The sequence below is a fragment of the Heptranchias perlo genome, chromosome 15 (genome assembly GCF_035084215.1).
Source record: "Heptranchias perlo isolate sHepPer1 chromosome 15, sHepPer1.hap1, whole genome shotgun sequence".
Lineage (NCBI taxonomy): Eukaryota > Metazoa > Chordata > Chondrichthyes > Hexanchiformes > Hexanchidae > Heptranchias > Heptranchias perlo.
Genome location: NC_090339.1, coordinates 25767673 through 25784225, shown reverse-complemented (window position 1 = coordinate 25784225; position 16553 = coordinate 25767673). Strand labels below are relative to the sequence as shown.

Below are 16553 nucleotides of genomic sequence, written 5' to 3'. Positions count from 1 at the left end.
TGTAAAATTGTTTACAACTATTTAAGAAGAGCAGGGGCATTATCCTGGCCAACATTTATTCCTCAATCTATATCATTAAAAAAAAGATAAATTATCTCATTGCTGTTTGTGGGATCTTCCTGTGCTCAAATTGCCTGCTGTGTTTACCTATACTACAACGGTAGCTACACTTCAAAAGTTCCTAATGGACTGTAAAACACTTGGGACATTCTGAGGTTGTCAAAGGTGCTATAAAAACACATTTTTTTTCTTTCTAAATTTAGACATAAATCAAGGCTGCTCACACAGATATAATTGATTCTATGGCCCAATCAAAGAAGAGCAGGGAGTTATCATTGGGTCCTGACTAACATTCCTCCCTCAACTAACACTACCAAAAGTAATCATCTGGTCATACATTTGCTGTTTGTGGGAACTTGCTGTGCAGAAATTAGCTGACACATATTGCTACATAATAACATTGATTGCACTTCAAAAGCAATTAGCTGGTTATGAAGTCCTTTGGGAGGTGATAAGTTATGTAAATACAAGCTTTTTTCTCTTCTTTCCCCTTACATACCACAGTTGCAAAAATAAATCAATTCAATTTATGCATGTAACATGATGTAGTCACATAAACAATTCCTTTTACATAGTTAATTCATTGTTTTTCCTGTCAGTTACTTCAGTAAAGTACAAAAGTTCATGCATTACTTTATTTTGATGTTTCCATGCAAAAAAAATTCAGTTACCTTCACTGGTCCTGATGATGGATTGCTAGTTTTTAAAATATTCTTATTCCCTTTCCATAGCTAGGCCAGGGAAGATGGGGAAGAGAACAGGTGGGGGTTACAAATGCAAACAGCCAGTCTTGCTATTAATTTTAGCAACATAGTGTGTTATAACTCCTTACTCCAGTCAAAGTGTATTCGGAGACACATAATGCAGATTATTTACACAGTGACACAAACATTTTGGGAGCATTGTCCAGAGCGCTTACAGAGAGTAACACTGGTGCACTGTGGAAATTGTAGCTTTGGGAAGCCCCATGAAATCAAGGCCCAGGCTTCTCAAAGATGGACAAGGCAGGAAAATGTTGAAATATCTCAAATATCCTCTAACAGAAAACAATGTTAGAAACAAACAGGCACTTTTAATTATTTTCTTGTGAATTTTATAATTTATGTCTTTATTATGTTGAAAACCTTATTTCCAATACCGCATCCCCAGTTTAAAAAAAAAGCAAGATGGCAGTCAAAAATATTTTGAGCTCTTCATTGGTTCCTGTTCCCATTGTTAGTGTTTTATTGGTAACAGTTTGAAAAGTACTAATCAAACTGAGTAGTGAGTATAGGTCATGCATAGTACTTAATTGGTAGTTTTCATTCCTGCTTTTGATTGGTATTTTCTTTAATCAGTGTAATTTGTTGCTGTTGTTATGATTAAATTTTGAGCTAATCAGCTGCAAATGTGACACAAAAATCTGTACACATTAGATGCAAGATTTCTGAATTACTAGCACATCTCCTGTGGTGTTGCTTAGGGTGGGGATTCATTGTTTTATAAAGGCAGGAACATACTGAGTAAAATCCAACATATTATTCATCTACTAAAGTTTGGATGTGTGTGTTCCTTTCAGGCTACAAAGTCTAATTGATGTTAAGTGAACAAAAGTTAATTGCTATTGAGGCTGGAAATCAGAATCCTGGCTTAGTTTGTGGGAAGGTCAATCAGAAGTCTGCAGCCAGGTTTCTGTGCCTGGAGAGACTTTCTATTCATTACAAATAATGGTTTTTGTAATTTTTAAAAAAAAAAGTGTGACATAAATTTGGTGTGTAGTGAATAGGAAGTGTGTGCATTCATAACTTTTTTATTATATCATATAGGTCTCCAGTGTTATTGCTCACATTGAATCAGTTATAGACTGTAAGAAATAACATATCATGACAAGTGATTTATGATGTCAAATTTTGTTTTTTTAACATGCCTTAGACACAAGTCTTTTTAAGATTATATAAACATATACACATGCAAAATATTTAAGGCAGAAAATGCTTTGATAACTGTTATTTCACATCAGTAGAAAGCAGGTTTTATTCTTAATATTGTTTAATTACAATTTAGATGTTTAAATACAAATGTCTAATTTAACTAATACCCATATCAGTGCATATCTAGGCTGAAGGCTACTTTGGTTTACCTGCAGAGGTCAGAATACTTTACCAGAAGTCACAGATGGGCAGATAGCACCCTTCAACTTACATGGATGCAAGTATGATGGTAGTGTGCATGCCAAAACCTTGTATTATCCTTGGAAAGTACAATTTAGCAAGAAGTGCAGCACAGGTCACAATGGGAGATGGTTGAACTATTTCTACAAAGTAATAATTCAATCCCTGTAGAGGCCCACAGTACATTTTAGACTGGATTGTAGCTGCTGGTCCTGTATCAGTTTAACAGCTCACCAGGTGTATATTAATAATCAAATGCATTAAGATCCAGTTCTGATACCAATAAACAGAGCTGAGTGAAAGTGGTAAATCAAACTGCGCCTTAGACTAAAAAATCAAAAGGTACGCAAAGGTTGTTTAAATAGTAGAATAGACAACCTAGTAGATTGTAAAGTAGGGCCGTCACCCGTGTTCAATCAAGCCAAGCTACACAGCTTTGTTACAGTTCAATAGCTTTCCTTCTCATCAGTAACAGAAGAGTCATCTGTGTGCCCTTCCCACAGTCCCTATAATTCCTTTCCCTATAGGGCTGCTAGTTCCTGGAAAAGCTGTTCCTTCTCTTGCTGAAGTTCCAGGATATGCTGTTTATCTAAGTTAATGATCCATAGGTTGAAATTGGTCAATATAATGCAGACTGGTGATGTGCTGATGCTCTGCTCTAGATGGCAAAGTATCCTAAATATATCTGAGGTTGAGAAGAAAATTATTTTACGCACAGATTTTTCTCTACTTTACTCACCAATTCCATTCACAGGGTGAATAATGAGAAATAAACAGTCTCACCTCTTTAGATATAGCTAATGTTTTTGACACATTGTATCATTCAAAGATGTATTCAAAATCTCCAGTATCCACCAGTTCTTGAATTTTCCAACATCTGGCATGTATAAAACAATCAGAACATCTAATGGATAATAGCTGTCCCAGTTTCCATTATGCTGACCATAAATAAAAACACAAGCAACCATTTTTTTTGTTGACAAATTTATCAAGTAGTCAACAAAGTCCCTGGTCTTGAGTAATATTGATTAAACCAACTTTTACCATCACATCGTGCAATTGAAAGAATGATTAGTTAAAATATTGATAGCAAACTTGTCTATGCAACAACTTCATGTAAATAGATCCACTGATTCCAGTGCTGGACTCCTAGATCCAGCAATGGCTGGAAGAATCCCCCTTTGGTGCAAAAGCCAACCAAACCTGCAACATGCTTGCTTCCATTTGTTTGGGCATAAGACTGGCTTGATAGGCAAGTAAGATCAAAGGCAATAAAAGAAGATGGTGGGGGGGGTGGGGTCTTAAACATGACATTAAAGCTTTGCTACACAGCTTTGTCACAGTCCAACAGCTTCCTTGCTCATCAGTAGCAGAAGAGTAATCTGTGTGAAATTTCCTGTCCCTCTTCCCTCAGCTCCTACAATTCCTTTCACTTTAGGACTGATAGTTCCTGGAGGAGCTGTTCCTTCTCTCGCTGAAGTTCCAGGATGTGCTGTTTGTTCTGATCTAGACGATCCTCCAGCCACTGTAGCAGAGGACCGCTAATGGACGACATCTGGCTGCACAGATTCTTTGTGAAAACTAGAGAAATAAAAAATGAAAAAGGTAAATATTTCCAGTCAAGGAATTAAAAAAATTCTCAAACCACAGAATATTTTTGTACACAAAACATAAAACACGGTTGAATCCTAAGAAATATGTAACTAATTCAGAGCAACTAAGTACTACAAATGAAACTCGAGGGTAAATTTCACCAAACCCTGAATCTAGCCCACCCCTATTAAAAATATTCAGAATTACACCTACTCAGCGATTTGCTTATATCTAGGCAAATATACTTACTTATCGGAATCAAGGAGCTCATTCACAGTGGTGCCTTGTACCCAATCATTCATCTTTAATTGGATCAATAATTTTCCATATTCAATAAGAATATTACTGCAGGGCAGGACATAATTTGCCCCAATTTTAGGATCGAACAATTCCTCCCCCTCATTTTTTTCTCCTAATTCAGCGTTCAGATTCATTTGATAATAGGCCTGCTTCCGACCAGCCGAATTCCAGTTTCTAATGCACCACAGAATATATCCAACAGTGGAGACTGAGAAAGTTAGTTAGATGTCAGATTTCTCCTACCAGATTTGGCAACTTTTTTTTGTTTCAAACTAACTTAAAGGAGAGAAGGATAGCCGTAGAGTAAAAAATAGTAAGGTATTAGATGGGGTCAGGCCGCAACTAAAGCCAGAGCTGCCTGGATGACAAAGGAGATAAAGAATAAGATGAAGCGGAAAAAAGCAGCATATGGCAGGTGTCAGGTTGATAACACAAGTGAGAACCAGGCAGAATATAGAAAGTTCAGAGGGGAAGTGAAAAAGGAAATAAGAGCGGCAAAGAGAAGTATGAGAATAGACGAGCGACCAACATAAAAGGGAATCCAATAAAGTCTTCTACAGACATGTTAACAGAAAACGGGTAGTAAGAGGAGGGGTGGGGCCAATTAGGGACCATAAAGGAGATTAGCTCATGGAGGCAGTGGGAATGGCTAAGGTATTAAATGAATTCTTTGCATCGGTCTTTACTAAGGAAGATGCTGCTGCCAGAGTCTCGGTAAAGGAAGATATAGTTAAGATACTGGAGGGGCTAAAAATTGAGAAAGAAGAGGTACTAGAAAGGCTAGCTGTACTTAAAATAGATAAGTTACCCGGTCCGGGTGGGATGTACCCTCTGATGCTGAGGGAAGTAAGGGGGGAAATTGCGGAGGTATTGGCCATAATCTTCCAGACATCCTTAGATACGGAGGTGATGCCAGAGGACTGGAGAATTGCAAATGTTACACCCTTGTTCAAAGAAAGGGTGTAAAGATAAACCCAGCAACTATAGGCCAGTCAGTTTAACCTCTGTGGTGGGGAAACTTTTGGAAACGATAATCCAGGACGGAATTAACAGTCACTTGGACGAGTGTGGATTGATTAGGGAAAGCCAGCACGGATTTGTTAAAGGCAAATTGTGTTTAACCAACTTGATAGAGTTTTTTGATGAGGTATCAGAGAGGGTCGATGAGGGCAATGCACTTGATGTAGTGTATATGGATTTTCAAAAAGCGTTTGATAAAGTGCCACATGGTAGGCTTTCCATTAAGGTTGCAGCCCATAGAATAAAGGGGGCAATAGCAACATGGATACAGAATTGGCTAAGTGACAGGAAACAGAGAGTAGTGGTGAGTGGATGTTTTTCAGACTGGAGGGAGGTGTGCAGTGGTGTTCCCCAGGGGTCGGTGCTGGGACCACTGCTTTTCTTGATATATATATATATATATATATATAAATGACTTGGACTTGGGAGTACAGGGCACAATTTCAAAATTTGCAGGTGACACAAAACTTGGAAGGATAGTGAACAGTAAGGAGGATAGCAATAGACTTCAAGCGGATATAGACACTCTGGTGGCATGGGTGGATATGTGGCAGATGAAGTTTAACATGGAAAAATGTGAGGTGATACATTTCGGTAGGAAAAATGAGGAGAGGCAATACAAACTAGAGGGCACAATTCTAAAAGGGGTGGAGGAACAGAGGGATAATTTACGTGCATAAATCGTTGAAGGTGGCAGGGCAGGTTGAGAAAGCGGTTAAAAAAGCATACGGGGTCCTGGGCTTTATAAATAGAGGCATAGAGTACAAAAGCAAGGAAATTGTGTTGAAACTTTATAAAACACTGGTTCGGCTGCAACTGGAGTGTTGTGTCCAATTCTGGGCACCGTACTTTAGGAAGGATGTGAAGGCCTTAAGAGACGGTGCAGAGGAGTGTGACTAGAATGATTCCAGGGATGAGGGACTTCAATTATGTGGATAGACTGGAGAGGCTGGAATTGACCTCCTTGGAACAGAGAAGTTTGAGAGGAGATTTGATATAGGTGTTCAAAATCATGAAGGGTCTAGACAGAGCGGATAGAAAGAAACTGTTCCCATTGGCGGAATGGTCAAGAACCAGAGGACATAGATTTAAGGTGATTGGCAAAAGAACCAAAGGTGATATGAGAAAAAACTTTTTTACACAGCGAGTAGTTAGGATCTGGAATGCACAGCCCGAAGGAGTGGCGGAGGCAGATTCAATCATGGCCTTCAAAAGGGAACTGGATAAGTACTTGAAATGAAAAAATGTGCAGGGCTACGGGGATAGGGCAATGCAGTAGGACTAGCTGGATTGCTCATGCATAGAGCCAGCGCAGACTCGATAGGCCGAATGGCCTCCTTCTGTGCTGTAACCTTCTATGATTCTATGAAAACTAACTTCTGTAATGTTGCCCTTTAAAAACAAATAATCTATTGAATCAATTTGCATGTGGAGAAAATCACATGTTTCACATCGCACAGGTTATGTACCCTGTGGTGCACAAGCTTAGTTCCCTGTCATATTACACGTCCTGTCCATCACCAAAACCACCTATTTCCACCCAGATAATATTGCGTACTTCTGTTCCTATCTCACTACCATGCCCGTCACTGAACCCCCATCTATGCCTTTGTTACCTCTAGGCTCAACTTCTCCAACACTGTACGAGCTCCACAAATTCTAGCTCACCAATGGCTGTAGGCAGCAAATTTAGAATTGTATATACTCCTTCTAAATGCTGACCCCCACCCTTCCTGCAGCTATTGGCACATGAATTTCAGTGGGGGGGGGGGTCCAGGGGGATGATCCCCTTGTAAGTTATGAATTTTTACATTAAAAATGGTACATTGCGATTAACCCTAGAACACTTACTAAATTCAAAATTGATAGATTTTTAATCTAAAAAAGTTTCCAGGAAAATTAAATGACATTTAGGTTCATCCACATTCAATATGCCAACTACACCATGACTATCCCAAAAGCTACTTAAACAAGCACTCTCCCCTCTCTTGAATTCAGAGACTCTATTGCTGTCTCCCCCCCAGTACACAGGCACTTTTTCCCTCCTCCCCAAGTACAAGGGCACTCTTCCCCCTCCCATCTCCATTTAGAAATACTGAGCGCTCAAAGAAAGGAATAGCTTTGTTCGCTATAATCACTTGCATCAACAACAGTATTCAGATAAGAAGATAACCAACAGTAAAGAATTGTAAACAATTTTACAACACCAAGTTATAGTCCAGCAATTTTATTTTAAATTCACAAGCTTTCGGAGACTTCCTCCTTCCTCAGGTAAATGTTCAGGATCTCCTTGAAGCCTACGCATTTATACATATAGAACAATACATGGTGTTTACAGACTGCCCCTGCAACTGCCCGTTGCCAAGGCAATCACCGTGTTCAGACAGAGAGGTGTCACCTGCAGAACCCCCGAATACACATTCAACAAAAAAACAAACAGGGAAAAAAAACAGAGAAGAAAAACAGAGAGAGGCAGAAACATCCGGAAGGCAGAGAGCCAGCAAATGACCCATTATATTAAAAACAGATAACATTTGTTCGCTGGTGGGGTAACGTGTAGCGTGACATGAACCCAAGATCCCGGTTGAGGCCGTCCTCATGGGTGCGGAACTTGGCTATCAATTTCTGCTCGACGATTTTGCGTTGTCGTGTGTCTCGAAGGCCGCCTTGGAGTACGCTTACCCGAAGGTCGGTGGATGAATGTCCATGACTGCTGAAGTGTTCCCCGACTGGGAGGGAACCCTCCTGTTTGGCGATTGTTGCGCGGTGTCCGTTCATCCGTTGTCGCAGCGTCTGCATGGTCTCGCCAATGTACCATGCTCTGGGGCATCCTTTCCTGCAACGTATGAGGTAGACAACGTTGGCCGAGTCACAGGAGTATGAACCATGCACCTGGTGGGTGGTGTCCTCTCGTGTGATGGTGGTATCTGTGTCGATGATCTGGCATGTCTTGCAGAGGTTACCGTGGCAGGGTTGTGTGGCGTCGTGGACGCTGTTCTCTTGAAAGCTAGGTAATTTGCTGCGAACGATGGTCTGTTTGAGGTTGGGTGGCTGTTTAAAGGCGAGTAGTGGAGGTGTGGGGATGGCCATAGCGAGGTGTTTGTCCTCATTGATGACATGTTGAAGGCTGCGGAGAACATGGCGTAGTTTCTCCGCTCCGGGGAAGTACTGGACGACAAAGGGTACTCTGTTGGTTGCGTCCCGTGTTAGTCTCCTGAGGAGGTCTATGCGATTTTTTGCTGTGGCCCGTCGGAACTGTCGATCGATGAGTCGAGCGTCATATCCCGTTCTTACTAGGGCGTCTTTCAGCGTCTGTAGGTGTCCATCGCGTTCCTCCTCGTCTGAGCAGACCCTGTGTATTCGCAGGGCCTGTCCATAGGGGATGGCCTCTTTGACGTGGTTAGGGTGGAAGCTGGAAAAGTGGAGCATCATGAGGTTGTCCGTGGGCTTGCGGTAGAGTGAGATGCTGAGGTGCCCGTCTTTGATGGAGATTCGTGTGTCCAAGAAAGAAACTGATTCTGAGGAGTAGTCCATGGTGAGCTTGATGGTGGGATGGAACTTGTTGATGTTATCGTGTAGTCTCTTTAGTGATTCCTTGCCGTGGGTCCATGGAAAGAAAATGTCGTCGATGTATCTGGTGTATAGTGTTGGTTGGAGGTCTTGTGCAGTGAAGAAGTCCTGCTCGAACTTGTGCATGAAAATGTTGGCGTATTGGGGTGCGAATTTGGTCCCCATGGCTGTTCCGTGTGTTTGGGTAAAGAACTGGTTATCGAAGGTGAAGACATTGTGATCCAGGATGAAGCGGATGAGTTGTAGGATGGCTTCCGGAGATTGGCTGTTGTTGGTGTTGAGTATTGATGCTGTCGCAGCGATGCCGTCATCGTGGGGGATACTGGTGTATAGTGCCGAGACGTCCATCGTGGTGAGAAGTGTTCCTGGTTCAACTGGTCCGTGGGTACTGAGTTTTTGTAGGAAGTCTGTAGTGTCGCGACAGAAGCTGGGGGTTCCCTGTACGATGGGTTTCAGGATGCCCTCGATGTATCCAGAGAGGTTCTCACACAGGGTTCCGTTGCCTGATACGATAGGACGTCCGGGTGTGTTGGCTTTGTGTATCTTTGGGAGGCAGTAGAAGTCTCCCACGCGGGGATTACGTGGGATGAGAGTGCGTAGGATGCTTTGAAGGTCTGGATCGAAGGTCTTGATCAGTTTGTTGAGCTGGTGGGTGTGTTCTTTGGTCGGATCTGCGGGTAACCGTCTGTAGTGTTCCTGGTTGTCCAGTTGTCGGTATGCTTCTTTGCAATAGTCTGTTCTGTTCTGTATGACTATGGCTCCTCCTTTGTCCGCTGGTTTGATGACGATGTTGCGGTTGGTCTTGAGAGCGTTGATGGCGTTGCGTTGTGCTCGGGTGACATTCTGGACTGTCTTCTGAGTGCGGCTGATGAATCTGGCATTGACGCATTTCCTGACAGCTTGAGCATACATGTCCAGCTGAGGGCAGCGACCCTCCGGAGGAGTCCAGTTTGACTCTTTCCTCTTCGGTTGCTGTACCGCGGATCCCTCTGTCTGCTGTTCCGGATCGTCGATTGTCTCATTGGGTTCGCTGCTGAAATCTTGGGGTTTGTGGTAGAATTCCCGGAGCCTCATTCTCCTGATGAATTCCTCTGTGTCCGCCGCGAGACTTGGACACACGAATCTCCATCAAAGACGGGCACCTCAGCACCTCACTCTACCGCAAGCCCACGGACAACCTCACGATGCTCCACTTTTCCAGCTTCCACCCTAACCACGTCAAAGAGGCCATCCCCTATGGACAGGCCCTGCGAATACACAGGGTCTGCTCAGACGAGGAGGAACGCGATGGACACCTACAGACGCTGAAAGACGCCCTAGTAAGAACGGGATATGACGCTCGACTCATCGATCGACAGTTCCGACGGGCCACAGCAAAAAATCGCATAGACCTCCTCAGGAGACTAACACGGGACGCAACCAACAGAGTACCCTTTGTCGTCCAGTACTTCCCCGGAGCGGAGAAACTACGCCATGTTCTCCGCAGCCTTCAACATGTCATCAATGAGGACAAACACCTCGCTATGGCCATCCCCACACCTCCACTACTCGCCTTTAAACAGCCACCCAACCTCAAACAGACCATCGTTCGCAGCAAATTACCCAGCTTTCAGGAGAACAGCGTCCACGACGCCACACAACCCTGCCACGGTAACCTCTGCAAGACATGCCAGATCATCGACACAGATACCACCATCACACGAGAGGACACCACCCACCAGGTGCATGGTTCATACTCCTGTGACTCGGCCAACGTTGTCTACCTCATACGTTGCAGGAAAGGATGCCCCAGAGCATGGTACATTGGCGAGACCATGCAGACGCTGCGACAACGGATGAACGGACACCGCGCAACAATCGCCAAACAGGAGGGTTCCCTCCCAGTCGGGGAACACTTCAGCAGTCATGGACATTCATCCACCGACCTTCGGGTAAGCGTACTCCAAGGCGGCCTTCGAGACACACGACAACGCAAAATCGTCGAGCAGAAATTGATAGCCAAGTTCCGCACCCATGAGGACGGCCTCAACCGGGATCTTGGGTTCATGTCACGCTACACGTTACCCCACCAGCGAACAAATGTTATCTGTTTTTAATATAATGGGTCATTTGCTGGCTCTCTCTGCCTTCCGGATATTTCTGCCTCTCTCTGTTTTTCTTCTCTGTTTTTTTTCCCTGTTTGTTTTTTTGTTGAATGTGTATTCGGGGGTTCTGCAGGTGACACCTCTCTGTCTGAACACGGTGATTGCCTTGGCAACGGGCAGTTGCAGGGGCAGTCTGTAAACACCATTTATTGTTCTATATGTATAAATGCGTAGGCTTCAAGGAGATCCTGAACATTTACCTGAGGAAGGAGGAAGTCTCCGAAAGCTTGTGAATTTAAAATAAAATTGCTGGACTATAACTTGGTGTTGTAAAATTGTTTACAATTGTCAACCCCAGTCCATCACCGGCATCTCCACATCATGACTACCATGAACAGTAAAGAAAGCAGATCCAATAATGCCAGACAGGCACACATTCAAATAGTTAACAATGAGCCCTAGTTCAGGGTGGCAATTTCCACAGAACATGTGTTATTTCACAAAACGCTCCACATTTTAACCTAGTGCCACCAGTTCTATCTATCAGCTATAATTCTACAACTGTAATGTGACATACACTGCCTGTGTATCTGTGGCATAACTCCATACATGCTCCAATTATACTGCAGACAAACACCATAAAACTTTCAATGTCATGACAAATCAAGCAGCCTCATAGCAATATCTTGAAAGTTTTCTAAATTATAAAAAAAAACTTTTACTTCTGGCAGCAGTAATCCTTCAAGATGCACTTGAACTTAGCGCTATACATTTGTGAATAATATGCACAAGTACGCAAAGAATACCAGTGGCAAAGCTTTAAGCATCACTTTTCACAGTGCTGTTGTCTGTAATTTTGTCTCTTCTATATAGAAGTTTAAGCACATAGTTAATTATCCTCCCTGCAGCATACCTCTGTGAACTGGGGGAAGGGGGAAGAAGTCCTTTGTGAACTCAGGGAGGGGAAAAGAGCTCTTCTGTGAAATGGAAATCTTTGACTTCCACATTGTTCCTCCCACCCTATTATTGTTTCTCCAGCAACCATGAGGATCAAAGACACAAGTCTGCGGCTGAACTCTTCTATTACACCATTTAATGTGCAATTTTTTTTAAAAAAAGGTTGTGGAGGCATTGAGCCATTATTTACCTGATCCATTATGAATCTTGGTTATTGGGTCCAGATGTGTCAGGCTGAAACAAATAATAAAGAGTTACAGCTGTATGGAGAACCTTCTGTTGGATACACAAATCTATTGGCAGCAAGAAAGTGAACTAGATTAGTAAATTTCAACCATACCAAAAAAGAGGCAGGATCCACATTACAATATACTAAACCACCAGAATACAATTATTCTGTTTCCAATAATATTAACACCAATAAACTAAAAGTAAATTTAAGATGGAGCTAACAGAGCCTCCTTTTTTAAAAAAAAATTCGCTCATGGGATGTGGGCGTCGCTGGCGAGGCCAGCATTTATTGCCCATCCCTAATTGCCATCGAGAAGGTGGTGGTGAGCCGCCTTCTTGAACCGCTGCAGTCCGTGTGGTGAAGGTTTTCCCACAGCGCTGTTAGGAAGGGAGTTCCAGGATTTTGACCCAGCGACGATGAAGGAAAGGCGATATATTTCCACATCGGGATGGTGTGTGACTTGGAGGGGAACGTGCAGGTGGTGGTGTTCCCATGCGCCTGCTGCTCTTGTCCTTCTAGGTGGTAGAGGTCGCTGGTTTGGGAGGTGCTGTCGAACAAGCCTTGGCGAGTTGCTGCAGTGCATCCTGTGGATGGTACGCACTGCAGCTACAATGCGCCGGTGGTGAAGGGAGTGAATGTTTAGGGTGGTGGATGGGGTGCCAATCAAGCGGCCTGCTTTGTCCTGGATGGTGTTGAGCTTCGAGTGTTGTTGGAGCTGCACTCATCCAGGCAAGTGGAGAGTATTCCATCACAATTCTGACTTGTGCCTTGTAGATGGTGGAAAGGCTTTGGGGAGTCAGGAGGTGAGTCACTCGCCGCAGAATACCCAGCCTCTGACCTGCTCTTGTAGCCACAGTATTTATATGGCTGGTCCAGTTAAGTTTCTGGTCAATGGTGACCCCCAGGATGTTCATGGTGGGGGATTCGGCGATGGTAATGCCGTTGAATGTCAAGGGGAGGTGGTTAGACTCTCTCTCGTTGGAGATGGTCATTGCCTGGCAGTTGACTGGCGCGAATGTTACTTGCCACTTATCAGCCCAATCCTGGATGTTGTCCAGGTCTTGCTGCATGCGGGCACGGACTGCTTCATTATCTGAGGGGTTGCAAATGTAACTGAACACTGTGCAATCATCAGCGAACATCCCCATTTCTGACCTGGTGACGGAGGGAAGGTCATTGATGAAGCAGCTGAAGAACTCCTGCAGCAATGTCCTGGGGCTGAGATGATTGGCCTCCAACAACCACTACCATCTTCCTTTGTGCTAGGTATGACCCCAGCCACTGGAGAGTTTTCCCCCTGATTCCCATTGACTTCAATTTTACGAGGGCCCCTTGGTGCCACACTCGGTCAAATGCTGCCTTGATGTCAAGGACAGTCACTCTCACCTCACCTCTGGAATTCAGCTCTTCTGTCCATGTTTGGACCAAGGCTGTAATGAGGTCTGGAGCCGAGTGGTCCTGATGGAAACCAAACTGAGCATCGATGAGCAGGTTATTGTGAGTAAGTGCCGCTTGATAGCACTGTCGACGACACCTTCCATCACTTTGCTGATGATTGAGAGTCGACTGATGGGGCGGTAATTGGCCGGATTGGATTTGTCCTGCTTTTTGTGGACAGAACATACCTGGGCAATTTTCCACATTGTCAGGTAGATGCCAGTGTTGTAGCTGTACTGGAACAGCTTGGCTAGAGGCGCAGCTAGTTCTGGAGCACAAGTCTTCAGCACTACAGCCGGGATGTTGTCGGGGCCCATAGCGTTTGCTGTATCCAGTGCACTCAGCCATTTCTTGATATCACGTGGAGTGAATCGAATTGGCCGAAGACTGGCTTCTGTGATGGTGGGGATATCGGGAGGAGGCCGAGATGGATCATCCACTCAGCACTTTTGGCTGAAGATGGTTGCAAACGCTTCAGCCTTGTCTTTTGCACTCACGTGCTGGACTCCGCCATCATTGAGGATGGGGATGGTTACAGAGCCTCCTCCTCCCATTAGTTGTTTAATTGTCCACCGCCATTCACGACTGGATGTGGCAGGACTGCAGAGCTTTGATCTGATCCGTTGGTTGTGGAATCGCTTAGCTCTGTTGCTTCTGATGTTTAGCATGCATGTAGTCCTGAGTTGTAGCTTCACCAGGTTGGCACCTCATTTTTAGGTATGCCTGGTGCTGCTCCTGGCATGCTCTTCTATACTCCTCATTGAACTGGAGTTGATCCCCTGGCTTATTGGTAGTGGTAGAGTGAGGAATATACCGGGCCATGAGGTTACATATTGTGCTGGAATACAATTGTGCTGCTGCTGATGGCCCACAGCACCTCATGGATGCCCAGTTTTGAGCTGCTAGATCTGTTCTGAATCTATCCCATTTAGCACGGTGGTAGTGCCACACAACACGTTGGATGGTGTCCTCAGTGCGAAGACGGGACTTCGTCTGCACGAGGACTGTGCGGTGGTCACTCCTACCAATACTGTCATGGACAGATGCATTTGCGACAGGTAGATTGGTGAGGACGAGGTCAAGTAAGTTTTTCCCTCGTGTTGGTTCGCTCACCACCTGCCGCAGGCCCAGTCTGGCAGCTATGTCCTTCAGGACTCGGCCAGCTCGGTCAGCAGTGGTGCTACCGAGCCACTCTTGGTGATGGACATTGAAGTCCCACACCCAGAGTATATTCTGTGCCCTTGCTACCCTCAGTGCTTCCTCCAAGTGGTGTTCAACATGGAGGAGGACTGATTCATCAGCTGAGGGAGGGCGGTAGGTGGTAATCAGCAGGAGCTTTCCTTGCCCATGTTTGACCTGATGCCATGAGATTTCATGGGGTCCGGACTCTCCAGGGAGAAGGACTGTTTCATTATTGTATATATAAGAGGTGAAGAAGACTGATGCCTGTAGAGTTACAGTAGCGTTACTGTATTTAGATATACTGTATGGGAACAAGAGCAGGTTCAAAATAATGACTTCAAATGGAAGTATTCTGTTCAAAAACACAGGAATTTCAGAGTGAAAAGGGCTTTGCTGATGTGGACAGTAATGAGATAATTAGAATCACGTAGTATATCTGGAATATAATATGCGCGATCAATGGAATATAATAAATATTGGTCAGATTATATTAATTAATAAAAATTAGGTGTAACTGAACCAGGATCAGTGCATTTGATCATAGTGGAGAAGGGAAAGACTGGATGGTCCATTGGGTTGAGTGCTGTCCTTTCACCTCTCTGAGGCAGTCAAAGTCCACACCCTCTGACAGCCATCAAAAGCCTTAACTGAAATGAGTTTGGCAGTCTTAACCTCATACTTGTGAGCTTGAATCTGTAGCAAAGAATATTTAACTTTAATCAGGTTCTAACATTCAAATTTAAATCTGCTGCAGATTTAGGTTTAATTCAGCAGTAATTCCAGTCTAAGATAGATCATATAGATGGCTGATGTGGGTATGTATCACACTGGTGCAGTAGAGGGTGCTCTTTAGAGGCTTGGATTGGAAGATTGTTGGGACAAAGTACAGGGGAATTTATTCTGTATCTGACCCATATCGTACTTAATCTTGGAGTACTAGATGGTGACACTAGGTGCATTGACACCATAATTTTGATAAGCACAAAAATATTATAAAATGGAAAACAAAATCTTAAATACAAATGTTTATATAAAAACCAATGAACAGAACCATAATGTGACTGACAGAATCATAATGTAAATCACTTTTATGACAGAAAGTCCAAAATCTTACACCTTTAGTCTGCACTGTGATGCAGATTCCTCCACAGCACTGACCTCGGTACTTTCTCTCTAGAGTGATCATGTGCCCATTCAAAGGATTAAATGGTTCCAACAGACTTCCAGTTCTTCATTGACAATAGATCATATATACAACATAAATAATGTCTGATTCTGGAAGCTACATCTCATTTCTTACTCTACCTGTGAATTCTTCTATAAGCATCCTGCTCCTCCTGACAAAGAATTTTTGGAAGTTCCACAGCAGACTCCAGGCACACTTTACCAATGGTTTCATGTGGCACTACGTGGATAGGGATTTCTATTCGTTCATACCTATAACCAAATTATCGAAGGTTAATGACATTCAGGTGACATCCTAACCCATCAGGAGTTCAGTTCAAGTAGTTTATGATGCTTGAATGACCCACAGATTAACTTACAGCCCTACCAACTTCTATGTATTTTGAGCACAAGTTTCTAACTTGAAATTGACTTTCTCCACCAATTGGTTATCTCACACTAAGTTTAACTCCTGGCAGAGAAGGCAAGCAATGAGCTTTCAGACTCTGTGAAAACTACTCTGAAGCCAGTCCTAGGACAAATGTATGGATGGGCCAACTCTCCAATTTCTTCCACTTGAGATTTCCCCATAATAACAAGATTGAGATCAGCAACTCAGCAAATGGAGCAGTATGAGTACATTGTGACCTGTGCTTCCTGAGCACACACTTTGGTGCTCCACCATCCACTAAATCATTTGCTTTCTACTCACAAACAACTGAACATCGGGGTGACAGCTAAATTCAGAGCTCCAAAGGAGAGTGACTGAACTGCGACAAGCTATTTTGATGCTAATACTGCAGA

General features: G+C 43.7%; 1 protein-coding gene across 1 annotated transcript in view; it reads right to left on the bottom strand.

Annotated features, from left to right (window-relative positions):
• Positions 1 to 2045: 2045 nt before the first annotated feature.
• The window catches only part of brcc3 (BRCA1/BRCA2-containing complex, subunit 3), a 24215-nt gene continuing 9707 nt past the window's right edge, over positions 2046 to 16553 (bottom strand). The window contains exons 6-8 of the mRNA XM_067996943.1: positions 15891 to 16022; positions 11925 to 11968; positions 2046 to 3791 (exon numbers count right to left, since the gene is read on the bottom strand). Coding sequence (XP_067853044.1) covers positions 3640 to 3791; positions 11925 to 11968; positions 15891 to 16022 — 328 coding nt within the window. The 3' untranslated portion in view covers positions 2046 to 3639. The remainder of the gene's footprint in view (positions 3792 to 11924; positions 11969 to 15890; positions 16023 to 16553) is intronic.